General features: G+C 43.1%; 1 protein-coding gene, 1 long non-coding RNA gene and 1 pseudogene across 26 annotated transcripts in view; 1 reads left to right on the forward strand and 2 right to left on the reverse strand.

Annotated features, from left to right (window-relative positions):
* The window catches only part of LOC141407072 (uncharacterized), a 57,876-nt gene extending 48,327 nt beyond the window's left edge, over window positions 1-9,549 (reverse strand). Inside the window, exons 1-3 of one of the 3 annotated variants that reach the window (XR_012414177.1) lie at window positions 9,269-9,549; window positions 1,763-2,177; window positions 87-455 (exon numbers count right to left, since the gene is read on the reverse strand). This is a non-coding gene — a long non-coding RNA (uncharacterized lncRNA). Of the gene's footprint in view, window positions 1-86; window positions 456-1,762; window positions 2,178-8,442; window positions 8,623-9,268 lie in introns of those variants that run through there. The other 2 variants (XR_012414178.1, XR_012414179.1) reach the window with 2 other exon arrangements.
* Window positions 5,450-5,573, reverse strand: LOC123574336 (U4 spliceosomal RNA; annotated as a pseudogene).
* A 442-nt stretch (window positions 9,550-9,991) lies between the features above and the next one.
* Window positions 9,992-27,356, forward strand: part of ANKHD1 (ankyrin repeat and KH domain containing 1) — a 139,619-nt gene continuing 122,254 nt past the window's right edge. For all 23 annotated transcript variants that reach the window (XR_012414166.1, XR_012414167.1, XR_012414168.1 and 20 more), the window contains exon 1: window positions 9,992-10,420. Coding sequence is in view for 19 of the 23 variants with exons in the window: in XM_065546871.1 (XP_065402943.1) it covers window positions 10,127-10,420 (294 nt within the window). In the remaining 4 variants the exon portion in view is untranslated. The remainder of the gene's footprint in view (window positions 10,421-27,356) is intronic.

Genomic DNA, 27,356 nt, shown 5'->3' on the forward strand with positions numbered 1-27,356 from the left:
GAGTCCTGGATCTGCTCCTTTCTCATTGTGGTAAGCAAGGATGTACTTCAGGTTCTCACAGGAAAAATCAGAGGGTAATGATTGGGTCATGTAAAATCACTTCAGAGATTTTATTGGGAGATACTGATTCTAATATTCACTCCTCAAGTTACTCCTCTATTTTAAAAAAATTGTAAGGCCAGGTGTGGTGGCTCACACCTGTAATCCCAGCACTTTGGGAGGCCGAGGTGGGTGGATCACCCTGGGTCAGGAGTTCGAGACCAGCCTGGCCAACATGGTGAAACCCCATCTCTACTAAAAATACAAAATTAGCTGGGCATGGTGACACACGCCTATAATCCCAGCTACTTGGGAGGCTGAGGCAGGAGAATCGCTTGAACTTGGGAGGTGGAGGTTGCAGTGAGTCGAGATCATGCCATTGGACTCCAGCCTGGGCAAGAAGAGTGAAACTCCGTCTAAAAAAAAAAAAAAATGGTGGGGGGGGATTGTGAAAAACTAAAACAACCCTCAAGGGTTCTTCTGACTCGAAAGTGCTGATTCACTAAATGCCAGGCCACCATAACTTGTAAAATAAGAGGATTCTTGCTGCTAGGGTTGCTATCTAGCTGTTCTCTCATCAGAAAAAGTGCTCAGACCATAAGATTCAAAATTTTCACCAATTCTGGGATCTTCTAAAGTCTGTGGCAGAAAGACATGGTACCAGCCAAGGAGAGCTTCTACAAAAGGTAGGTGTGGCTGCCTAAGTTGCAGTGGTAAGAGGACATGTGAAAAAGGATATTTGGGGTCACTAGCTTCAGGTTTACCAAGTGTGGGATAGAAGAGGCAGGGGATTCACTGTAATGCATAAGGTAGGGTTCTGGATTTCTCCAAGTAACCTATTGATTGTCAGTTCTTTTTTTTTTTTTTTTTTTTTTTTTTTTTTTTGAGACGGAGTCTCGCTCTGTCGCCCAGGCTGGAGTGCAGTGGCCGGATCTCAGCTCACTGCAAGCTTTGCCTCCTGGGTTCATGCCATTCTCCTGCCTCAGCCTCCCGAGTAGCTGGGACTACAGGCACCCGCCACCTCGCCTGGCTAGTTTTTTGTATTTTTTAGTAGAGATGGGGTTTCACCGTGTTAGCCAGGATGGTCTCAATCTCCTGACCTCGTGATCCGCCCACCTCGGCCTCCCAAAGTGCTGGGATTACAGGCTTGAGCCACCGCGCCCGGCCTTGATTGTCAGTTCTTAGAACCCTATTCTTGTCAAAGAGCTTGTACAACTGTAGACCAGAACATCTGGGCTGAACTACACACTTAATGGTATTTATTTCTCAAAGTGACTCTTGGTTTTTCCTTTTTTTTTTAGATGGAGTCTCACTCCATCACCCAGGCTGGAATGCACTGGCGCAATCTCGGCTCACTGCAACCTCTGCCTCCCGGGTTCAAGCGAGTCTCCTGCCTCCCAGGTTCAAGCGATTCTCCTGCCTCAGCCTCCCAAGTAGCTGGAACTATGGGCACCCATCACCATGCCTGGCTAATTTTTGTATTTTTAGTAGAGACGGGTCTTCACCATATTGGCCAGGGTGGTCTAGAACTCCTGACCTTGTGATACGCCCACCTCGGCCTCCCAAAGTGTTGGGATTATAGGTGTAAGCCACTGTGCTGGGGGGCTTTTCCTTTTAATTAGTACTGAAGTGAGAAAGCTCATAGAATTACTGCTAGCACTCATATTTTCAGTACAATCCTTCCAATGGAAGCAATACACAAAAGTACTCACCAAGGACTCACCTGGGGGAAGAGTGGATTAATCTTCATTGTCATCCAATATGACCTTTCTGCAGAGAGATGTTTAACTTTTGCAAAAAGCAAAGCTACAACTTGATGTCTTTTAAAAATGTGGGCCAGGTGTGGTGGCTCACACCTATAATCCCAGCACTTTGGGAGACTGAGGCAGGTGGATCGCTTGAGCCCAGGATTTTGAGAGCAGCCTGGGTAACATGGCAAAAACCCTGTCTCTACAAAAAATACAAAAAAAAAAAACCAAAAAAACCACAACACAACAAAACAAAACTAGCTTGGCATGGTGGTGTGCACCCGTAGTTCCAGCTACTTGGGAGGTTGAGGTGGGAGGATGGCTTGAGCCTGGGAGGTTGAGGCTGTAGTGAGACTGCACCACTGCACTACTCACTAACAGAGCAAGACCCTGTCAAAAAAAAAAAAAAAGTTTTCAGTTACAGAGTTACAGTAAATCTGTGTTTCTGTCCAGTTGAAAGTTTGGGGGTTTCTGGCTGACTCAGCAATTAATGTTCTACCTTGGCTAAGTTCTTCTCATTGCTCTCTGAAACCAAACACATAAGGTAAATCCATCATGTTTAACTTTGTTGTTGTTTGGATTTTTTTTTTTTTTTTTTTGAGATGGAGTCTCACTCTGTCACCCAGGCTGCAGTGCAGTGGTGTGATCTCGGGTCTCGGCTCACTGCAATCTCTTGCCTCCCAGGTTCAAGCGATTCTCCTGCCTTAGCCTCCCAAGTAGCTGGGATTATAGCACCCACCACCATGCCTGGCTAAATTTTGTATTATTATTAGTAGTAGTAGTAGCAGTAGAGGCAGGGTTTCACCATGTTGGCCAGGCTGGTTTTGAACTTCTGACCTCAAGTGATCCACCTGCCTCAGCCTCGCAAAGTGCTGGGATTACAGGTGTGAGCCACTGCGCCTGGCCTAAGACACGTTTAGCTTGGAAGAAACTTTCAAACTCTCTCCCAAAGTGGCTGTACTGTTTTGCATTCTCACCAGAATGAGAATTCTTGCTGCTCTGCCTTCTTGCCAGTAATTGGTATTGCCACTTATTTGAACTTTAGCCATTCTAATAGGTGGAAATAAAAATTTAAAGAAAGGATCATGATGCATAATGCCACATTTATTTTCAGAAAGTTTGTATAGCTCTGGAGTAACTTTTGTTTCTATACTCTTTTGTTTCCCACATTTCATCAGGTGCAAAGGTTATACTGATTTTGTTGTTGTTGTTGTTGAGACAAGGTCTCACTCTGTCACCCAGGCTGGTGAATAGTGGTGTGATCATAGCTCACTGTAGCCTTGATCTCCTGGGCTCAAGCAATCCTCCCACCTCAGTCTCCCAAGTAGTTGGGACTACAGGTACATATCTCCACACTTGGCTACCTTTTATTATTATTATTATTATTATTATTTTGTAGTGATAGGGAGTCTTGCTTTGTTGCCCAGGCTGATCTCAAACTCCTGGGCTCAAGTGATCTTCTTGCCTTGGCCTCCCAAAGTGCTGGGATTACAGGCATGAGCAACTGTGCCTGACCTTCATGCTGATTACACTTATTGACAGTTTTTCTCCATTCTGATAGCCACTTCCCTAATCCAGGTGTTCATTATGTCATACCTGGGCAAAAAGCTGCAGCCAGATTGCTTGTTTCCTACACTCCAGTATCTCCTTGTTCTAACCCAATTTACTCAATTCAGCTAAAATGAAAAAATTTTGTACTCTTCCTTTAACAATTTTTATTGTTTATCGAAAACTATGGTGGGTGGCTTATTGAACCAAAGTTATGTATTTATTTTTAGTTTTATAGAGATGGGGGTCTTGTTATTTTGCCCAGGCTGGTCTCAAACTCCTGGGCTCAAGCAATAATCCTATGTTGGCGTCCCAATATGCTGGGATTACAAGTGTGAGCCACTGCTCCTGGCCTGAGAAGGATATCTAAAAACCTAATAACATGGTTTGTGTACGAGAGGAGGTCTAGGTATTTAGTGGGGAAAGTAAAAAGACTCTTTTCCTCATTTTATATTCATTTTATTCTTTTTTCCACATGCCTGTTGTGTCAAATTGTTTTGTTCTTTTTGAAATTTGAACCATGTGAATGTATTAACTATTAGATTTTTTTTTTTTTTTTTTTTTTTGAGACAGAGTCTCACTCTGTTGCCCAGGCTGGAGTGCAGTGGCATGATCTTGGCTAACTGCAATCTCCACCTCCTGGGCTCAAGCAATTCTCCTGCCTCAGCCTCCTGAGTAGCTGGGATTACAGGGGCCCACCACCACACCTGGCTAATTTGTGTAAACTATTAGATTTTTTTAGTGTGAAATTACATGGTCTAAGAAACTAACAATATAGTTGGAGAAACCAGAAGACAAGTTTTAAATGTTTCTGTTATAAGGGAGGAAGATATATTTGATGGTAGTCAGGGATAACTTCACCTAGGGTGCTGATTAGCAGATTTATAAGAAGGATAAAATGGTTGAAGCATGTTTACCTGACTGATGAATTTCCTCTGCTTTTGAGGTTGCCATGGAATTGATGTGATATAGTGGGAAGAGCATGGGTTTTGGGACCAAGCAGAAATAAATTCAAATCCCGGCTTTTCTATACACTGGCCTTATAACCTTGGGCAAGTTATTTAACAATTTTGAAGTTTCAACTTCCTCATCTACAAAATGGGTAAAATCTGAATAGGATCATTATAAAGGTTAAATGACCTCCAAGTGCAACAAATATGTTGGTTTACTTCTTATACAGATGGGCTGAACTGAGATGGATTGGCATATAGGAATTAAATGTCTAGAGAAAATGCAGGATGCATGTGAAAGAACTTCATGTAGCTAAAGTCCCTGTATCTATAATTTAGTTTGTCAATCTCATATTATGGGATTTGAAACCTCTTATTGTCTCAGAAATTTTAGAAACCCTTGGGCTAGCTGGGCACAGTGGCTCACACCTATAATCTCAGCACTTTGGGAGGCTGAGGCGGGAGGACTGCTTGAGCCCAGAGGTTAGAGGCCAGCAGCCTGAGTAACATAGGGAGACCCCCGTCTCCACAAATAATAATAATAAAAAAAAAAGCCAGGCATGGTGGTCCAATCCTGTGGTCCCAGCTATTTGGGAAGCTAAGGTGGGAGAATCGCTTGAGCCTGAGAGGTCGAGGCTGCAGTGAGCAGGTGATTGTACCACTGCACTTCAGCCCCAGTGACAGGGTGAGACCCTGTCTCAAAAAACAAAATAACAAAATAAAACTCCTTTGGCTATACAGTTTTTATAAGGGTTTTTTTTTTTTTTTTGTGATAGAGTCTTGCTCTGTTGTCCAGGCTGGAGTGCAGTGTCACAATCTTGGCTCACTGCAAGCTCCACCTCCCAGGTTCACGCCATTCTCCTGCCTCAGCCTCCCGAATAGCTGGGACTACAGGCGCCTGCCACCACGCCCGGCTAATTTTTTTTGTATTTTTAGTAGAGACGGGGTTTCACCATGTTAGCCAGGATGGCCTCGATCTCCTGACCTCACGATCTGCCCACCTCGGCCTCCCAAAGTGCTGGGATTACAGGCTTGAGCCACCGCGCCCGGCCATGTGTTTTTTATCCTTCTTGATCTGGAAGATGGTCAAAACAGAGTGCTTTGAAACACATTATAAGCAGACTCTAAATATTCCCACTGTCTTTTTTTTTCTTTTCTTCTTTATTCCATAGAGACTCAAAATTGCCAGTGCTGACTATATTTCAAGTCATCATGGCAGGGTATTGGGAAAAGTTTTCAATTAGCAATAATCATTCCTTTGGCTATGATACTACCACTAAGCAAATCTCCACTCCATTTTTTTTCCTGAGACAGAGTCTCGCTCTGTCACCCATGCTGGAGTGTAATGGCGTGATCTCAGCTCACTGCAACCTCCACCTCCCGGATTCAAGTGATTCTCCTGCTTCAGCCTTCTGAGTAGCTGGGATTATGGGTGCGCACCACCACGCCCAGCTAATTTTTGTAGTTTTAGTAGAAACGGGGTTTCACCGTGTTGGTCAGGCTGGTCTTGAACTCCTGACCTTATGATCCACCCGCCTTGGCCTCCCAAGTGCTGGAATTACAGGTGTGAGCTATATCGCACCCGGCCTAATTTTTGTATTTTTAGTAGAGACAGGGTTTCACCATGTTGGCCAGGCTGGTCTTGAACTCCTGACCTCAGGTGATCCACCCACCTCAGCCTCCCAAAGTGCTGGGATTACAGGCATGAGCCACCATACCTGGCCTGAATGTGATTTTATTTATTTATCAAATGTATCACTTGATATTGTGATGATTTATCAATGAGTTTTCAAATTTTAAATCCATAGGAATGTAGTATATATGGAACTATTGAATCACATTTTCTTTTTGAGACAAAGTTTCACCCTTGTTGCTCAGGCTGAAGTGCCGTGGTGTGATCTTGGCTAACTGCAACCTCTGCCTCCCAGGTGCAAGCAATTGTCCTGCCTCAGCCTCCTGAGTAGCTGGGATTATAGGTGCCCACCACCACGCCTGGCTAATTTTTTGTATTTTTAGTAGAGACAGGGTTTCATCATGTTGGCCAGGCTGCTCTTGAACTCCTGACCTCAGGTGATCCACCCGCCTTGGCCTCCCAAAGTGCTGGGATTATAGGCATGAGCCACCATGCCCAGCCGTTAAATCACATTTAATAGAGACTCTATAGAGCAGTCACCAAAATATAGGAGACTGGGAGTTCCTAATTCCCATACTGACTGTCAAACTACTGACAGGTATCTCAAGTAAAGGTCCTGGTGAAACAAAGATTATTGCTGAATCACATTTCTTTAGCTATACTCGGGGTTAGTCGGTAGGCACTGAGTAAAGAGAGTGTTTTCTTCTCTCTCAGATAAATTGAGAAAAATGTATATATATCCATATTTCCTTTCCCTGTGTCCTTGAGAGTCACTGCATTTGTTTAAAGAATTTAATGAGTTTGTTCAGGGAGTTGCCTCAGAAATTATTTTTGTATCAGTAGTAAGCATGACAAGTAGTTCCTTTGTAATGCTGTACCAGTCAATACCTGTTTTTGCCTAAGGATGTATCCATACCAATTCTGGATAATCCAGCTTTGAAGTGGGTTGGGCAGTGCTAGGTTTCTTTTGTTGGTGTTATTAGTTTGGGTTGTGACTTAGTCACACATGCCTTGAAAACTTAACAGCACTGAGGGTATAGGCTAATTAAATTCCACAAATGCTAACTAAAGCCAGTGTACATAGCATTTACATTAAAATAGTTCTGTAGAATAGGTACAAGACTTTTTATTTATTTTCTACAACTTATTATCTAGAAAGAACATTTAACTAACATGTTCTGCTCATAGAAAACACTATCCTTTACATGTGAAATGTCAAAATGAGCAATTACCAAGCCAAAGAAATGTTTATAATCTTCAAAATGTTTTTTAAATAAATGTTTGGCAGAATCAACTTTTAAAGTCATAAAAAAATCATTATATTCTTATAAAAATTTCAGATCCCAGTTTAAGGATGATGAAACATTAAATCTTGCACAGTTGAGATATATAAAGGCCTTTGTTAAAGTTGTAAGAGAGGAGAAAATGACTTTTTTTTTTTTTTTTTTGGAGACTGAGTCTTGCTCTGTGGCCAGGCTGGAGTGCAGTGGTGCGATCTCGGCTCACTGCAACCTCCGCCTCCGGGGTTCAAGCGATTGTCGTGCCTCAGACACCGGAGTAGCTGGGATTACAGGCACGCACCACCACACTTAGCTAATTTTTGTATTTGTAGTAGAGACGGGGTTTCACCATGTTGGCCACGATGATCTCCATCTCCTGACCTCGTGATCCGCTCACCTCTGCCTCCCAAAGTGCTAGGATTACAGGCGTGAGCCAATGCGCCCGGCCATTTTTTTTTCAGCCAAATTCTGTTATCCTATGGACATTCTCGGGATCAAAGGATATTTTCCATACAAACCACCAGACTCCTTTTTTGGTGATCTCTGATTAAAGGATTAGATAGAAACAGATTTTTTTTTTTTTTTTTTTTTTTTTTTTTTTTTTTTTTTTTGGAGACAGGGCACCACTCTATCGCTCAGGCTGGAGTTCAGTGGCAGGATCTCGGCTCACTGCAACCTCCATCTTCCAGGCTCAGGGGATTCCCTCCCGCCTCAGCCTCCTGAGTAGTTAGGATTACAGGCGTGCACCACCATGCTGGTCTAATTATTATTATTATTATTGGTCTAATTATTATTATTATTTATTTATTTTTTTAGACGATGTCTTGCTCTGTCGCCCAACCTGGAGTGCAGTGGCACGATCTTGGCTCACTGCAACCTTCGCCTCCTGGGTTCAAGCGATTCTCCTGCCTCAGCCTCCCCGGTAGCTGGGATTGCAGGCACACACCACCACATCCGGCTAATTTTTGTATTTTTAGTATAGACGGGGTTTCACCATGTTGGTCAGGCTGGTCTCAAACTCCTGACCTCAAATGATCCGCCCACCTAGGCCCCCCAAAGTGCTGGGATTACAGGCGTGAGTCACCGCGCCCAGCCTAATTTTTGTATTTTTTGTAGAGACGGGGTTTCACCATGTTGCCTAGGCAGGTCTCGAACTCCTGGGCTCAAATGATCTGCCCGCCTCAGCATCCCATAGTGTTGGGATTACAGGCGTAAGCCACGGCGCCCGCTATAGAATCTGAGCATTTTTAAACCCCCCTCTTTATTGACAAGATAAAGACAGAGATAGAGAGATGGATACAGGGAGGAAGAGACATCCTTAGAGGAGGGAAGACCAGCACAGCTAGCCTTGTTTTGCACCACACAGATCTGATTATAACTGGAATTAGTTGCGCTGGTAGGACCCAGGGGCGAGCAGAGAGTTCCTGAAGGAAGAGGAGATAATAACTAGCAAAAATGAGTATTTCCTGTAAGTTTGGGACTTTGCTAAGCGCTACGTTATCACCTAATTTATTCGTAACAACCACCCAATGAGGAAGGTACTAATATTACTCCCATTTCACAGAGGAGCGAGTTGAAAGTCACAAAAATGAAACAGCAAAAGCGCCGAAGTCAGGCAGCAAGTAAGTGGCAGCACCAGAACTCGAAACTGCCCCGGAGCACGCACTCTTCACCACCCCGTTCCACCGTGAGGTCGGATTCCGCGCGCGGGTCGCGGCATTCCCACCTTCCTACGTGGGACAGTTCCCGGTACTGAGGCATGGCGCTGTCCAGCCCTCAGGCCCGCCGCCGTCCGCAAACAGGAGAACGCGGCCCCGCTGGGCGATCCCGCCCGAAGGCTGTAGAACTGCGGCGCGCGGCCAGGTCCTGGCACGCGGGCGGGTCGAGTCTCCTCTAGGCGGCCATCCCAAGGAGCTACCCGGGTGTCCCTCAGACCCGCGCGCTGGGCTCAACTCGGAAAGGCGGGAGGCGCGAAGCAGGATCGGCCTTGCCCCTCGACTGTCCCCTCACCGTTCCCTGTCCCCTATTCCCTCCCAAATAGCCCGCGGCAAATAAGTTACGCATCTTCACCTGTCCCAGAGGTGGTGACCGCTCTTAGTGACTGACGCTGCGCTCCTCCAACCAGGCAATGGCAAGAAGGTGGAGCCTCCCTAAGACTGATGGCTTCCTTTCTCCAATCCCAATGCAGCTGTTCTCCGGCCGTAGTCTCGGCGCCCAGCAGAGAGCGACAGGTGGGAGCTGCGTTACTTCGGCGCCTCTTGCATCCTTGACGTACAAGTTTCACCAAGTGCAGGGTGAAGTCTACTCCAGATTTGGCCAATTCTTGCGGGTCATCACTTCAGCAGTCATTTTATTCAGAAGTGGAAATTTCCCGGCCCTTTCCCGTCACCTCAGATGAGGGCGGGATGAATGGTACTCTCACAGGCCAATTGTACCACGCGACGTCCCGCGACAAAGTGACCGACACTTTATGGCGCCAATGAGTTCTCCCATTGTTTGGGGTCACTATGACTGACCACAAGGCCAACTAATCCACTTTAAGGTCGTGATGCGATAGTCAGACGGGTTGGCCAATAGACATAGAAAGAGACCGGAAGTCAGCTCGTGAAGGGTGGGAGGCGGGTGTTCGCAACCGCCCAGGCCTGCGCGGGTCAACGCAGCTTGGCGGCTGCGAGCCAGCAAGCGGCGCGTGACGAAGAGCCTGAGCGACGGGTCACTTTGGCCAATGATCTGCAGCCGCCAGGGTATTGCAGCCAGTGGCGAGTCTCGGGGGCGGGAGGCAGCAGGTTAGGCAGTGAGAAGTTAGTGGCGCTGCTGGGACGGGGGAAAGGAGACGCTTCTTCCTCTTGCTGCTCCTCTCGTTCCCGGGATCAGCGGCGGCGGTGGCCGCAAGTGGGTCGGCACCGTCTCCGGCTCCGCGTGCGAACAATGCTGACTGATGGCGGAGGCGGCGGCACCTCCTTTGAGGAGGACCTGGACTCTGTGGCTCCGCGATCCGCCCCAGCTGGGGCCTCGGAGCCGCCTCCGCCGGGAGGGGTCGGTCTGGGGATCCGCACCGTGAGGCTCTTTGGGGAGGCCGGGCCAGCGCCGGGAGTCGGCGGCGGCGGCGCCAGCGGTGCCGGCGGAGGGGACGCTGCGCTGGATTTCAAATTGGCGGCTGCCGTGCTGAGGACCGGGGGTGGAGGTGGTGCCTCTGGCAGTGACGAGGACGAAGTGTCCGAGGTAAGGCTCCGGGACCCTCGCCTCCCACACAGTGTGAGGCGTGAATTCTCTTTGGGTCGGCTCTGGGCCGGCGCCATCCTCCCGCTTCCCTGACGGAGTCCTGTGACAGCGGTCAGCTCCATGGCGGCGGTGGCTGCGGTGAGGGCCTAGTGAGCCCTCAGTTTACTCTTCAGCTCGAGCGGGACAGGTTCCCGTCACCATCCGTAGACCCACAATAGGGAGTCCTTTGGTCTCTGAGCTTCGCGCGGGAAGAGGGACTCCTCAGGCTGCCTCCCGCCCACCCTGCTTTGGAGTTGGGGGGGGCGGGGTCTTGCCAGAGTCCCTGCCCTTGGTACTGAGAGAGACAAACAGAGACAGAGACAGAGCTGGTGCAAAGATCGTTTCTCTTCTTTGCCTCTCCTCAGTTGAGGGATACGTTTATTTGCCTTCTGCCTTGTGTGTGTCTTACCTGTGTGCTTAAAGAGGGTTCTTATTTTCCCTCTTCAGTTTGAGACAGATTTGAGTGTTAGGGATCTCTCGGCTTTTACCCTGAAAAATCACGTGACTCCTCCTTCTGGGACCTTTTGTGAAGTTAGACAGGAAAAGGAAGTTCCAAGGCATCCCTGAGCTTCGGAATAGCTGGGTAGCTGAACTCGGAGGTTTTAGGCTTGGAGAAGGTGAGGCAACCTATGGAAACCTCTTCTTTTTTTTTGAGATGGAGTTTCGCTCTTGTTGTCCACGCTGGAGTACAATGGCGCGATCTCAGCTCACTGCATCCTCCGCCTCCCCGGTTCAAGCGATTCTCCTGCCTCAGCCTCTCGAGTAGCTGGGATTACAGGCGTGCGCCACCATGCCCATTTAATTTTGTATTTTTAGTAGAGACAGGATTTCACCATGTTGGTCAGGCTGGTCTGGAACTCCTGACCTCAGGTGATCCGCCCGCCTCGGCCTCCCAAAGTGCTGAGATTACAGGCATGAGCCACCGTGCCCGGCTGGACATCTCTGCCTTTGCAGTGAAGTCCTTCATTTCTTTAGCTCTTCTGTGTGTACTCTTATGTGTACACATTTTTAGGTCTGAGCAACCTGGGGTGATAGGCATTAACTTCTTTTGGGCTCTGGGGAAAAAGGGGCGGTTTTTGTTGTTGTTGTTGTTTTATTTTGTTTTGTTTTGAGATGGAGTTTCGCTCTGTCGCCAGGCTGGAGTGCAGTGGCGCGATCTGGGCTCACTGCAACCTCCGCCTCCCGGGTTCAAGCGATTCCCCTGCCTTAGCCTCCCTAGTAGCTGGGGCTACAGGCGCGTGCCACCACTCCCGGCCAATATTTTTTTTAGTAGAGACGGGGTTTCACCATGTTGTCCAGGATGGTCTCGATTTCCTGACCTTGTGATCCCAAGGGGCGGTATTTTATGTGTATACTTATTTCTGTTGACTGTGGCTTGCGTAGAGTACTGTACCGTGATTGTTTTAAGTGCTCAGAGTATTTCTTCTATTTTGGTTCTGAGGTGCCTGATTTGTCACCTGTGACCAGGTATTTTTAACCTCTGGTCTTGGTGTTAAAGTACAGAAATTTCTGTGTGTGTACTAACAATCCTGGCTCTTGGATTTGAGAGGAATAAGGAGAAATTATTTGTGGGTTACAGACTGCAGTTAGTATACTGTCTTATTCTAGGTCTGAACAGGATTTTATTTAATATTTAAAACCTTAATACATTCTGACCCTAACATTTTGCTTTGGAAAAAAAAGTGTATATGGGTTATAAGGCGAGTAGTCCCTTGAATGTCCATATCTTTGAATTTCACTGTAAGGGAAATAACTTCTAAGCCAAGGTGAGAGAAATGTTTTATTTGAGTAGGCAGTTATGGGGAGAGACTCTGGAGCATCCCTACTCTTGGTCTTGTGGAAGGCTTTATTTCATCCTTTCAGTGAATTGAGAGATTAAGCTAGCACACAGAACTTTTTAGCTAGGAAATGAAGTGTGGGGGATATCCTTAGACTAAAGTTAGAGCTTTTATTTCTTTGAAACTTGTAAATGAGAATCTGAAAGAGATCGCTTTGGTCTAAATGTTATCACATTTAGCCCTTGATTTTCTTGACCATTTGTATGTAATTGTCCTGAGTGAGATGAAAGGTCACTCATTTGCCTTTTTTAATTTTAATTTTTTTTTTTTTTTTGAGACTATGTCTTGCTCTTGTCGCCCAGGCTGGACTGCAGTGGCTTGATCTCGGCTCACTGCAGCCTCCGCCTCCCTGGTTCAAGTGATTCTCCTGCCTCAGCCTCCCTAGTAACTGGGATTCCAGGAACCTGCTACTACGACCGGCTAATTTTTTTTTATTTTTAGTAGAGACGAGGTTTTACCATGTTGGCCAGGTTGGTCTCAAACTCCTGACCTCAGGTTATCACCCTCCCAGAGTGCTGGGATTACAAGCAGGAGCCACCACGCCTGGCCTTAATTTTTTTTTTTTTTTTTTTTTTTTTTTTTGAGACAGAGTTTGCTATATTGTCCAGGCTAGCCTCAAACTCCTGGGCTCAAGTGGTCTTCCTGCCTCAGCCTTCGAAGTAGCTGGGACTATAGGCACACGCCACTGTGCCTGGCAACCATTTGCTTTTTTATAAGTAATAGTCTTAAATTTCTAAACAGGTAGAGCACTAGTGTGCCCCCAAAGTCATAAGTTTCTCTGTCTCTCTCTTTCTGTGTGTGTGTGTATAATTGTCTTTGGAGTCCCCATACCATGTGATTAAAGCTATTGGCAGAATCCATGCCTTTTGTGTTTTTGAATCTTATTGTACAAGTCATGTGTTGGTGATTCCTACACCCATTCAGTGGTGGCTAATGTTAGAAGAACCCCATATTCTCCTGTTTACTTATGTTTTCTGTGCCTAAAAGGTTTTGGGGTTAAGAGTACATATAGACCTCATTTTTGGAATGGAAGTTTCTAGGAAACCCACTTTAGCCTAATCTAAGATGATGCTTCGTGAATGTATAGATGTTTTCTTAATCTGTGTAGACAGGAAATTTTTTGGAGTCCTGTTTCTCCCACATCACAAAGAGGAAATTCTTGGAGTATCTAGTCTCTGTAGTATGTGTGGTAGAGTATAGTATATGCCTTTGTGAACAAAATGACCTGTTTTGGCCAAGCAAAAATTTTCCCTTTTCTTTTTCTGTCTTAACAAGATGAGCTGTCTTCTTTTATTATTATTGCCTTTGAATTTTCAGTGTGAAAAGGTAACAATGTTCTTCAAAAAATACTCATGTAATTGGCATTTGATGAATAATACTAAAATCCTCAGTCTCATCTTTCCTAAATATTTTGTTTATTTTATTATTTTTATTTTTTGAGACAGGGTCTCACTCTGTCACCCAGGCTGGAGTGCAGTGGCACGATCTTGGCTTACTGCAACCTCCGCCTCCTGGGTTCAAGCGATTCTTCTGCCTCACCCTCCTGAGTAGCTGGGATTACAGGCATCCACCACCACACCCAGGTAATTTTTATATTTTTGGTAGAGATGGCGTTTTGTCACGTTGGCCAGGCTGGTTTCAAATTCCTGGCCTCAAGTGATTCTCCCACCTTGGGCTCCCAAAGTATTGGGATTACAGGCGTGAGCCACCGTGCCCGGCCTTCATTTTTCCTAGATATTTTAAAACCACCAGGCATGGTGGCTCACGCCTGTATTCACAGCACTTTGGGAGGCCGAAGCGGGTGGATCACCTGAGGTCAGGAGTTGGAGACCAGCCTGGCCAACATGGCAAAATTCTGTCTCTATTAAAACAAAAAATTAACCGGGCTTGGTGGAGGGCACCTGTAATCTGAGTTACTCGAGAGGCTGAAGGAGGAGAATCGCTTGAACCCAGGAGACAGAGGTTGCAGTGAGCCGAGATCATGCCACTGCACTCCAGCCAGGGTGACAGAGACTCTGTCTCAAAAAAAAAAAATAAAAATAAAAATAAATAAATATTTTAGAACCAAGTACCTAGACATCCAGAAAGATGATGAATTGGTGTGTAGTTTGGGAGTGGAATTTGTCTGGTTCCTCAAATGGGGCAGGATTAGGTGAGAAATAAGAAATGTGGAGACGTAGTATTTTTGCTCTAGAATTAGTTGGTCTTCTACATTTTGTGTGCAGAGGAGTAGACACTCTAAGGACCTCTTTATATTTAATATCAGAGCCAAGAGCTGAGAAAAAACAAGCTGCTCTTTCTTGCTGCACAAGCAGAAGACCTTTTGGTTAAAGGAATGGACTCACATCTTTCAGTTCTTTTTTTTTTTCTTTTTTTTGAGATGGAGTCTTGTGGCCCAGGCTGGCACCATCTCAGCTCACTGCAACCTCTGCTTCCTAGGTTCAAGTGATTCTCCTGCCTCAGCCTCTGGAGTAGTGAGATTACGGGTGTGTGCCACTATGCCTGGCCAATTTTTCTATTTTTAGTAGAGACAGAGGTTTCACCATATTGGCCAGGCTGGTCTTGAACTCCTGACCTCAGGTGATCTGCTCCCCTAGCTCTCCCAAAGTGCTGGGACTACAGGCGTGAGCCACCTGCCAGGCCCTTTTGTTATTTTAAACATTGGGGTAAATACCTGTTTTGTATTTCTTCAGGCATTCTTAGCATGTTTCTTAGCTCTCTAAGGCCTTGATTAGAAGAGTTAGCACTGCATTGAATCCTATTGAGAAATGTACCCATGTTCAGAATAGAGATCAGGTTAAAAATTTCTTAAAAATCACTTTAGGCCTGGTGCAGTGCCTAACACCTGTAATCCCAGCACTTTGGGAGGCTGAGGTCGAGACCAGCCTGACCAACATGGTGAAACCCCGTTTCTACTAAAAAACAAAAATTAGGTGGGTATGGTGGCGCACTCCTGCAATCTCAGCCTACTCAGGAGGCTGAGGCAGGAGAATTGCTTGAACCTGGGAGGCAGAAGTTGCAGTGAGCTGAGATCGTGCCACTGCACTCCAGCCGGGACGACAGAGTGAGACTCCATCTCAAAAAAAAAAAAAAAAAAAAAACCACTTTAAAAAATGGCTTTTATTTTAAATATTTATTTATTTACTTTTTTTTTGAGATTAGGACTACAGGTGTGAGCCACTACACCCAGCCTATTTTTATTTATTTATTTATTTTTAGAGATGGGCTTTTGCTCTGTCACCCAGGCTGGAATGCAGTGGCACGATCATAGCTGACTGCAACCTCGAATTACTGGGCTCAAGCAATCCTGCTGCCTCAGCCTCCCACAAAGCTAGGTCTAACTAGAGGTGTACTCCACCACTCCAGCTACTTTAAAAAAAAAAAAGTGTTGCCCAGGCTAGTCTTGAACTACTGGCCTCAAGGGATCCTTCTGCCTTGGCCTCCAAAAATGCAGAGATTACTTTGTAAGCCGCGGTGCCTGACCAAAAAACCAATTTTTAAATGTTAATTTTAGAATTGTGGTCTTTTAATTTTTTTAGCAAATCGAAAGAAAAATACAATTTCTAAAGAAAAGATTGTGTGAGACATGGTTTTTAATTTTTGTCATAAGAATGAATGTGTGTGTATGCATGTGTGTTTGTGACAGCCTCCTTTAAAATTTATTTACAAAAGTGGCCGGGCGCGGTGGCTCATGCCTATAATCCCACCACTTTGGGAGGCCAAGGCAGATGGATCATCCGATGTCAGGAGTTTGAGAACAGCTTGGCCAACATGGTGAAAGCCTGTCTCTACTAAAAATACAAAAATTAGCCAGACGTGGTGGCAGGCGCCTGTAATACCAGCCACTTGGGAGGCTGAGGCAGGAGAATCGCTTGAACCCAGGAGACGGAGGCTGCAGTCAGCCAAGATCACACCACTGCATTCCAGTCTGGGGGACAGAGCAAGACTCCATCTCAAAAAATTAGAAAATAATAAAATTATTACAAGATAGTCACTTGTTGAAAAACTCAACAATATGGATAGTAGATATAAGGTAAAAAGTAAAAGTGCTTCTTCCCACCCCCATTAATTCTTCAAATTCTACCCTTAAAGGTAACCAATATTAAAATTTTTCGTTCAGTAAATTTTCTAGGCTTATATTTCTATGAATGTGTGTATATATGTTCATACACACATACTTTAAAGGCATATCAAATTTAAAAGTGTAGCTTTATATCACACTGAGGTTTTTTTCTTGAGGAAGGCGTATATAATTTTACAATTATATAAAAGCACACAGATTGTATTTAGCTCTGAAAATACAGCACAAGCTTTGTAGGGATTCCTTTTTCCCTGAAAATTACTTTTTTTTTTTTTTTTTTTTTTTTTTTTGAGACGGAGTCTCGCTCTATCGCCCAGGCTGGAGTGCGGTGGCCAGATCTCAGCTCACTGCAAGCTCCGCCTCCCGGGTTTACGCCATTCTCCTGCCTCAGCCTCCCGGGTAGCTGGGACTACAGGCGCCCGCCACCTCGCCCGGCTAGTTTTTTGTATTTTTTAGTAGAGGCGGGATTTCACCGTGTTAGCCAGGATGGTTTCGATTTCCTGACCTCGTGATCCGCCCTTCTCGGCCTCCCAAAGTGCTGGGATTACAGGCTTGAGCCACCGCGCCCGGCCGAAAATTACTTTTTTTTTTTTTTTTTTTAAAACGGAGTCTCGCTCTGTCACCCAGGCTGGAGTGCAGTGGCACGATCCTGGCTCACTGCAAGCTCCGCTCCTGGGTTCACGCCATTCTCCTGCCTCAACCTCCCGAGTAGCTGGGACTACAGGTGCCCGCCATTACGCCCGGCTACATTTTTAGTAGAGACGGGGTTTCACCATGTTGGCCAGGATGGTCTCGATCTTCTGACCTTGGGATCCACCCGCCCCGGCCTCCCAAATTGCTGGGATTACAGGCGTGAGCCACTGCGCCCGGCCTAAAATTTCTTTTAACGTCAAAAGCAAAAACCATACAGAAATCCCATCCTGATTTTCTCCAGTAGGTAAGGAGTTGGGTCATATCCTTTAAGATTGCTTATGATCTATATATAACCTATTTTAAATTTTTAATTAATTTTTTTTTTTTTTTTTTTTACTATTATGTTTTTTGAGAGATGGGAGTCTCACTTTTTTGCCCAGGCTGGCTGTTGCCCTGGCTACACAGTGCAGTGGCATGGTCATAACTCTCTGTGGTCTCCAACCCCTGGGCTCAAGCAATCCTTCTGCTTCAGCCTCCCAAGTAGTCAGGACTACAGGACTACAGGGGACTATAGGTGTGCACCACCATACTTGGCTAATATGATCTATAATCTAGAGCAGGGTTTCTCAAGAGCAACATATAGATATTCTGGGACAGAGAATTCTTTGTTGTGAGGGGCTCTCCTGTGCATTAGAAGCATCCCTGGCCTCTACCCATTAGATGCCAGTAGTAGAACCCGATTATAACCGATTATGATAGCCAAAAATAGTTCAGATGTTGCCAGATGTCTCCTGGGGACAAAATCACTGCTGGTTGAGAGCCACTGGTCTAGAGGCCACTCTTGTCAGGAATGGTAGTTTTGTTATAAATACTCTGTATTCAAACTTAAGGTAAACAAGGTGAGTCACTGCTTTTAATAGCATCTCAGGGCTTACACTTATAACCTGAACAAGGAGAAATAGAAGGTACTGAAAGGTTTAATATAAAACTAGTGTGCACTGCTGTAATTTTCTATGGTAAATGTATCATTTTGGGGAACTTTCACTTAAAATATGTTATTTTTCAAAAAGTTCAGTTGTCCATGAAAATGAATTTTTAAAAAACTTTTATGGGGACTTCCAGTTTGTTCAAGGTAGAAATGCTTTATTCCATAAATTATCATTTGTAGTGATAACATAGGAAATATAACTTTGTATTCTAGTGGGCTAATTTTGGAGACTTTGGAAATGTTTATTGAATAAAAAGTTATATGTTATTACTGTAACTTTTTTTTTTTTTTTTTGAGTCGGAGGAGCCTTGCTCTGTCACCTAGGCTGGAGTGCAGTGTGGCATGATCTCAGCTCACTGCAACCTCCACCTCCCAGGTTCAAGCAGTTTTCCTGCCTCAGCCTCCTGAGCAGCTGGGACTACAGGCGCATGCCACCACGCTTGGCTAATTTTTTGTATTTTTAGTAGACACGGTATTTCACTGTGTTAGCCAGGATCGTCTTGATCTCCTGGCCTTGTCATCTGCCCGCCTCGGCCTCCCAAAGTGCTGGGATTACAGGCGTGAGCCACCGTGCCCGGCCACAATTTTTTTGTATATTGCACAAATATCAAGCTTTCACAAGCTTCATTATGTAAAGTCTTAAGACTTTACATATAAAATGATACATTGATAAGTATATTTATGTGAATGGTGGAGTTGATACAGAGTTGAATAGTATGGGTGGAGGAAAACTTTTTGGAAAACTTTTAAGTATGAGAGGTTTATGTTGTTATTATTTAGTATATTTTCAATAGATAATGACATTCATATAGTTCATAAGTCAAAGTGATATAAGGGCAGATACAGTGAAGTCTCCATCTCACCCCTGCTCCCACATATCTTGCTCTTTATACTTTTAATAAAAGTATTATATAGCCTTTCAGAATTTCTTTATGAAAATACAAGTATGTGTATTTTCCCTATTTTTACACAGATGGTAAGATGCTACTCCTGTGAAATTTTTAAATGGTAAATTTGAGAGGGATTTAGAATTTTTTAAAAAATTAAAGTGATAAATTGCGTTATGAGTGAAGGATGGAGGTGAGTTTAAGCACATTCCTTTCTGAGTCTATTTGTTAGTAGAGTGCTGATTGACTAGATGAACTCAAAATCATTTCTGGCCTTCTGATTCGGTGATCACTAATACAAATAAAATATGTTACTTTAAAGAAAAGCAAATCAGTTTTAAACAATTTTAGCCTTGAATTGGCAAGTAAGCAAAATAAATGACAAGTTTACCAAAATTTTTTTTGGCTAAATATACTTTCTCAGAACCAAAGTCGTAATGAATAAAATCAATTCTTTTTTTAAACCCACTATAAAGGAACTGTTTCAATGTATCTGTCTTCACAGACCTTATTGATCACATTTCCCTCTCCTATTGCTTGTCTGTAGAGTCATAGAATCTTGGTGATAATCCTATCTCATCTCATTTTTAGGTAACTGCTACCATTTATTGAATGCTTATTATATGCCAGTACCGTACTAGATACTTTCGTTATTTTATTTAATCGTTTCATCACCCCTTTGAGGTAGGTATTATCTACATTTTTATAGATGAATAAGTGTAGGTTCAGAGAGTTTTTAGAGTAATGAATCTAAAAAACAAAAAAAATGGTTAAAATTTTATATGGCTAGTGACTGGTAAAGGTGGGATTTGAATGTGATACTGAGTTCAGAGCCCATACTGTGTTATTTTGCTTCAAATTAGGAAATATGCAGTTTTTGGTTACTAAATGCTGTTTTTTAAATAAATCATTGTTTAGTTCCTATTGAAATTTTCACAGATGTAAAGTAAAATGGAGAAAATAAGCAGGATGTAGTGAATTTCTAATGAAGCTATTTTTTTCCACTTTTTCCTACTTTGACAAATACTCTTCCTACGTTTACAAAATGAAGTTTTAAAAATATCTGTACTTGACACAATATCAACTGGAAAGTTCAGTCGGGACCCTGGATAAAAGCCTTAGAAGTCTAGGAACTGCTGAGCTAAATGACTTGCCCAGGATCACACAGTTAATGTGTAGCAGTCAAGACTAAAAAATAGGCCATCTGATTCCCATTCTAGTTTTCTTATCTTCTAGATTCTCCTTTCTTCTGATGCGTTATATCAATGAGTTTAATTAGTTGCTTAGAAATGCCTCTTTCAAACTAGTATGGTTTATAATCCATAGTTGATCATGTTGGAAAAGTTTTTTTTTTTTTTTTTTTTGGCTGTTCTTTTTGGTTTGTTTGAGATGGAGTCTTGCTCTGTTGCCCAGACTGGAGTGCAATGGTGTAATCTCTGCTCACTGCAACCTCCGCCTCCCAGGTTCAAACAATTCTTCTGCCTCAGCCTCCTGAGTAGCTGGGATTATAGGCGCCCGCCACCATACCAGGCTAATTTTTTTTTGTATTTTTAGTAGAGACGGGGTTTCACCATGTTGGCCAGGCTGGTCTCGAACTGACCTCAGACTATCTGCCCACCTTGGCCTCCCAAAGTGCTGGCATTATAGGCTTGAGCCACCGTGCCCCTTTTTTTTAATTTTTATTTTTTTGAGACAGGGTCTCCTTCTGTCACCCAAAGTGGAGTGCAGTGGCGCAGGAGTGCAGTGGCACACGATCACATGGTACAATCACAGCTCAGGCAGCCTTGACCTTCTGGGCTCAAACGATCCTTCCCCTTTGGCCTCCCAAGTGTCTGAGACCACAGGCACACACCACTGTACCCTGCTAATTTTTAAATTAAATTAAGTTAATTAATTTTTTCCCGACACACAGCCTTAGTCGCCCAGGCTGGAGTGAAGTGGCAGATCTCGGCTCACTGCAACCTCCGCCTCCCAGGTTCAGGCAATTCTCCTGCCTTAGCCTCCCAAGTAGCTGGGATTACAGGTGTGTGCCACCATGCCCCACTAATTTCTTGTATTTTTGGTAGAGATGGGGTTTCACCATGTTGACACGGCTGGTCTCAAACTCCTGACCTTGTGATCTGCCCACCTCCCAAAGTGCTACAATTATAGCCGTGAGCCACTGTGCCTCCTCCCAAAGTGCTGTGATTACAGGTGTGAGCCGTGGTGCCCGGCTATTTTTTTTGTGGTGCCCGGCTATTTTTTTTGTAGTTACGAGGTCTCATTATGTTGTCCAGGCTGGTCTTAAACTCCTGGACTCAAGGGATCCTCCTGCAGTGGCCTCCCAAAGGGCCAAGATAACAGGCATGAACTACCACACCCGGCCAGAAAAGTTTTATATTTTTTAATGAAATTACTGTCATGTAGATCAGCATAAGAGAGTATAGGAGGAGCACGATTCTAAAGAAATTTTGTAATGAACTTAATTGGAAAGTTCAGGTCTTTCATTATTCATTTAAAAAGGATTAAGAAATAATTAAAACACTGAAATAGAAAGGCATATGCCTAACTTTGCACCTTTGCCAATATGGGAAACATTTGTTTTACAATATTGTTATATTCTAATTATTTTGTAAAAATTGTAATCTACTTTTCTATTGATAGTTACAGACAGTGCATGGTTCCTGTGAGTAAAGGTCAGTTGACTTATGATGATTGACTAGTTTACCTTTCTTCCTGCCAAGTTTACCTAAACTAGGAAGAAAGTAAGGTTGTGTATAAAAAAATCTGTTGGACTGAAATTTAGCAACTATTTGTGAAAGAGCACATTTTGCTCTTCCTCTGCTGCATAGATTTCTGTTCTCACAAAGTTTTCCCCTTACTGAATAGGTACTGTTTTCAGTAGTAGAAAGGATTTTTTTAAAATGTAGATATCCCACTGTATCCTAGTGATTGATTCACCTGTATTAGTATGCAATTTTGAAAAGAGAAAGTCAAGTATACCCCTAGAAATCACCGCTAAGAACCAACTAAGAACCAAAGAGTTAAACAAGAGAACAGTTTATTAAGTTGCCAAGGTAAGTCTGATGTGTTTAAAAGTTTGCAATGAGGACAATTAGACTGAGAACGAGTTTGTTTTTTAGACTTTGGTAAAATATTCATAACATAAAATCTATCATTTTAACCATTTTTTTGTTTTTGTTTTAAAATTGTGGTAGAATATGTATATATAACAAATATATAAATGATTTACCATTTTAATCATTTATACTTTAACCACTGTACATGTGTATTAAATGTACAGTTTAGTGGCATTAAGTGTATTTACATTGTTGTGCAACCTTCACCATCAACCATCTCCAGAACTTTTTCATCTTCCAAACTGAAATTCTGTACATGTTAAACAATAATTCTCCCATTCTCCCTTCCCCCAACCCCTAGCAACTACCATTCTGTTTTCTGTCTATGAATTTTACTACTCATATAATTGGAATCATGCAGTATTTGTCCTTCTGTGACTGGCTTTGTTCACTTAGCATAATGTCTTCAGGGTTAATCCAGTTGTTGCTTGTGTCAAAATTTTATTATTTTAAAGTTAAATAAATTCAATTGTGTGTGTATATGTATATGTGGGTGTGTATATATGTACACACACACACTCCCCATATTTTATTTATCTGTTCATTTGGGTTTTTTTGTTTGTTTTGTTTTTTTTTGGAGATGGAGTCTTGCTCTGTCACCCAGGCTGGAGTGCAGTGGCATGATCTCGGCTTACTGCAACCTCCACCTCCCAGGTTCAAGTGATTCTCCTGCCTCAGCCTCCCGAGTAGCTGAGACTATAGGAGTGCGCCACCATGCCTGGCTAATTTTTGTATTTTTAGTAGAGATGGGGTTTTGCTATGTAGGCCAGGCTTGTCTCAAACTCCTGACCTCATGTGATCCACCTGCCTCGACCTCCCAAAGTGCTGGGATTACAGATGTGAGCCACTGTGCACGGTCTCTCTGTTCATCTGTTGATGGACACTTGGATTGCTTCCACCATTGGGCTATTATGAATAACACTGTTATGAACATAGATATGCAAATATCTCTTTGAAGCCTACATTCAATTCTTTTAGGTATATACCCAGAAATGGAATACTGGATCATATGGTAATTCTATTTTTAATTTTTTGAGGAACTGCCATACTGTGTTCTATAGCAGCTATATCATTTGACATTCCTAGCAGCAAAGCACAAGGAAGGGTTTTAATTTCTCCATATTCTAGCCAACAGTTATTTATGTTTGTTTTCTGATAATAGCCATTCTAATGGGTATGAAGTGGTATTTCATTGTGGTTTTGATTTGTATTTCCCTAATTAGTAGTGTTAAGCATCTTTTCGTATGCTTATTGGCCATTTGTGTATCTTTGGTGAAATGTCTATTCAAATCCGTTATACATTTTAAAAAAAATTGTATTGCTGATTAGGCACAGTGGCTCACACCTGTAATCCCAGCACTTTGGGAGGCTGAGGCAGGAGGATCACCTGAGCCCAGGAGTTCAAAACCAGCCTGGGCAATATAGGGAACCCCGTCTCTACAAAAAGTAAAAAAAAATAGCCAGGCGGGGTGGCACATGCCTGTAGTCCTAGCTGCTCAATAAGCTGAGGTGGGAGGATTGCTTGGGCCTGGGTGGTTGAGGCTGCAATGAGCTGTGACTGCCACTGCCATTGCACTCCAGCCTGGGTGACAAGAGTGAGACCCTGTCTCAAAAAAAAAAAATTATATTGCTTGTTTTTTATTGTTTAGTTGTAGGAATTCTTTATATATTCTGGATATTAATCCCTTATCAGATACGTAATTAACAAATATTTGCCATCATTCTGTGGCTTGTCATTTCATTCTGTTGCTGTAGTGTCCTTTCATGAACAAAAGTTTCTAATTTTGATGAACCTAATTTATCTATTTTTAGTTTTGTTGTATGCTTATGGTGTCATGAAATTATTGCCATATCAATGTCATGAAGATTTTAAGGTGTGGTGGCTAATGCCTGTAATTCCAGCACTTTGGGAGGCTGAGGCAGGTGGATCACAAGGTCAGGAGTTTGAGACCAACCTGACCAACATGGTAAAACCCCGTCTCTACTAAAAAATAACAAAAATTAGCCGGGCATGGTGACGCCTACCTGTAATCCCAGCTACTCAGGAGGCTGAGGCAGGAGAATTGCTTGAACCTGGGAGGCACAGGTTGCAGTGAACTGAGATCTCACCACTGCACTCCAGCCTGGGTGACAGAGCAAGACTTCGTCTCAAGAGAAAATAAGAGTTTTATAGTCTAAGCTTTTACATGTACGCCTTTGATACCTTTTTTGTTTGTTTGTTTGTTTGTTTTGAGATGGAGTCTTGCTCTGTCGCCTAGGCTAGAGTGCAGTGGCACAATCTCGGCTCACTGTAACTTCCACCTCCCGAGTTCAAGCGATTCTCCTGCCTCACCTCCCAAGTAACTAGGATTACAGGTGCGCACCACCACGCCCAGCTAATTTTTGTATTTTTAGTAGATGGGGGTTTACCATGTTGGCCAGGCTGGTCTCGAACTCCTGACCTCAAGTGATCTGCCTGCCACTGTGCCCAGCTGCCTTTGATACATTTTAATTTTTTTTAATTTATTTTTATTTATTTTATTATACTTTAAGTTCTAGGGTACATGTGCACAACATGCAGGTTTGTTACATATGTATACATGTGCCATGTTGGTGTGCTGCACCCATTAACTTGTCATTTAGGTATATCTCCTAATGCTATCCCTCGCCCCTCCCCCCACCCCACGACAGGCCCCGGTGTGTGATGTTCCCCACCCTGTGTCCAAGTGTTCTCATTGTTCAGTTCCCACCTGTGAGTGAGAACATGTGGTGTTTCATTTTCTGTTCTTGCAATAGTTTGCTCAGAATGATGGTTTCCAGCTTCATCCATGTCCCTACAAAGGACATGAACTCATCCTTTCTTATGGCTGCGTAGTATTCCATGGCGTACATGTGATACATTTTCTTAATCCAGTCTATCGTTGATGGACATTTGGGTTGGTTCCAAGTCTTTGCTATTGTGAGTAGTGTCACAGTAAACATACAGGTGCATGTGTCTTCATAGCAGCATAATTTATAATCCTTTGGGTATATACCCAGTAATGGGATGGCTGGGTCAAATGGTTTTTCTAGTTCTAGATCCTTGAGGAATCGCCAAGTTAATTTTTTTTATGGTATAAAGTAGAGGTCCAATTTCATGCTTTTGCTTGTGGATATCCAGGTTTTTTAGCACCATTTGTTAAAGACCATTATTTTCCCATTGAATGGTCTTGGCATCCTCGTCAAAAATCAGTTGACCATATATAGGTGGGTTTACTTTCTTGACTCTCTGATCTATTCCATTGGTCTATATGTCTGTCTCTTTGCCACTATCCTCTTTTGATTACTGTAGCTTTGTAATAAGTTGGAATTAGGAAGCATTAGTCTTTCAAATTCGTTCGTTCTCTTAATTTTTACTTTTTGTTGAGATGAGGTCTTACTATGTTGTCCAGGCGGATCTCAAACTCCTGGCCTCAAGTGATCCTCCCATCTTGGCCTCCTGAAATGCTGGGATTACAAGTGTGAGGCACCATGCCTAACCTGCTCTTCTTTTTTAAGATTATTTTGACTATTCTGGGTCTCTTGAGATCCCATATTAATTTTAGGATGTTTTTTTTTTAATTTCTGCAAAAAGTGCCATTGAGATTCAATAGGGATTGCATTGAATCTGTAGATTGCTTTGGATGAGAAAAACTTTTAGTACAAATTTTATGTAATTGTTTTATTATAATAATTATTAGCAAATCAAAGGACTTGATCTTGACAAAATATTAAAAAGCATCTATGATGGAGAGCCTGCCAGAGCAGTCAACTGATGTTCTCCCTGAAGCCATTGAACCCAAAATAACATGGGATGTTTACTTTGAGTATATGTTTTTGAAATATAATCCTTATTTTTTCCTGATTTGTCCTCATATTGACTAATTTGTGAGTATTCAGGATATGTCGTATATTGATTAAATGCTAGAAAGAATATTCTTTATCCTTTATATGATTAGATATGGGCTCAGTCTTGGAAAAATTATCTCAGTATGGTATTAAATTTAGATAAATGAACCTGTAGTTATCATAGTTATAAAGGAGCAAATCCCAAAAGGGACAGTAGTGGATACATTCTCTTTTTTTAAATTATTATTTAATTTAAAATTTTTTTAATTACTAATTTTTAAATTTTTACATTAAATTTTTTTTAATTAAAAATTTATTATTATTTTTTTTTAGGTTTGCATGTTTGTTTATTTTGTTTGAATCAACACCCAAATAAGGTCAATATATTGCAGTTGATTTCTGTGTCCCTCAAGTTTCTTTTAACTTGTAGCTTCTTGCCTTCCTTCCTCTCTCTCCTTCCCTTGCAATGTGTATGTTGAGGAAACCATGTCATTTGTCCCATCAGGATTTTGCTGATGGCGTGCCCCTGTGTTGTTATTTAAAATAGTCCTCCATACCCTCTATTTCTTTTTGTTGTTGTTGTTCTCTTCCATGAACCTTTTTCCCTCTTTTTTTTTAATTAAAATTTTTTAAATTAAAAACACTTTTTAATCAAAAATTTAATTTTTAAGTATAGCTGGGACTATAGGTGCATGCCACCATGTCTGGCTAGTTTTTGTATTTTTTGTAGAGATAGGCTTTGCTGTGTTGCCCAGGCTGGTCCTGAACCTCCTGAGCTCAAGCAATCTGCCTGCATCAGCCTCCCAAAATGCTGGGATTACAGGCATGCACCACTGCACCCAACCCAGTTACTTTTTATTTTGATATAATTTCAAACTTACTGGAAAGTTGCAAGAACAGTACAAGGAACTTTTCCCATATATTGTTTTTTTTTGGGGGGACGGAGTCTCGCTCTGTCGTTCAGGCTGGAGTGGAGTGGCGCAATCTTGGCTCACTGCAACCTCCGCCTTCTGGGTTCGAGCAATTCTCCTGCCTTAGCCCCGCGAGCAGCTGGGATTACAGGCGCCTGCCACCATGCCTGGTTAGTTTTTTGTATTTTTAGTAGAGATGGAGTTTCACCATGTTGGCCAGGCCGGTCTCAAACTCGCAACCTCAGGCGATCTGCCCTCCTCAGCCTCCCAAAGTGCTGGGATTACAGGCGTGAGCCACCAGGTCCGGCCTTACTTTATTTTATTTTTTTTTTTGAGATAGGATCTCACTGTCACCTAACCTGGAGTTAAGTGGCACAATCACGGTTCACTGTAGCCTCAAGCTCCCCAGGCTCAGGTGATCCACTTCAGCCTCCTCAGTAGCTGGGACTACAGATATGCACCACTACACTGGCTAATTTGTTTTTTGTATTTTTTGTAGAGTCAGGGTTTTGCCATGTTGCCCAGGCTGGTCTCAAATTGCTGAGCTCAAGCAATCCTCTTGTCTTGGCCTCCCAAAGTGTTGGGATTACTGGT

Source organism: Macaca fascicularis, chromosome 6 (assembly GCF_037993035.2).
Source record: "Macaca fascicularis isolate 582-1 chromosome 6, T2T-MFA8v1.1".
Classification (NCBI taxonomy): Eukaryota; Metazoa; Chordata; class Mammalia; order Primates; family Cercopithecidae; genus Macaca; species Macaca fascicularis.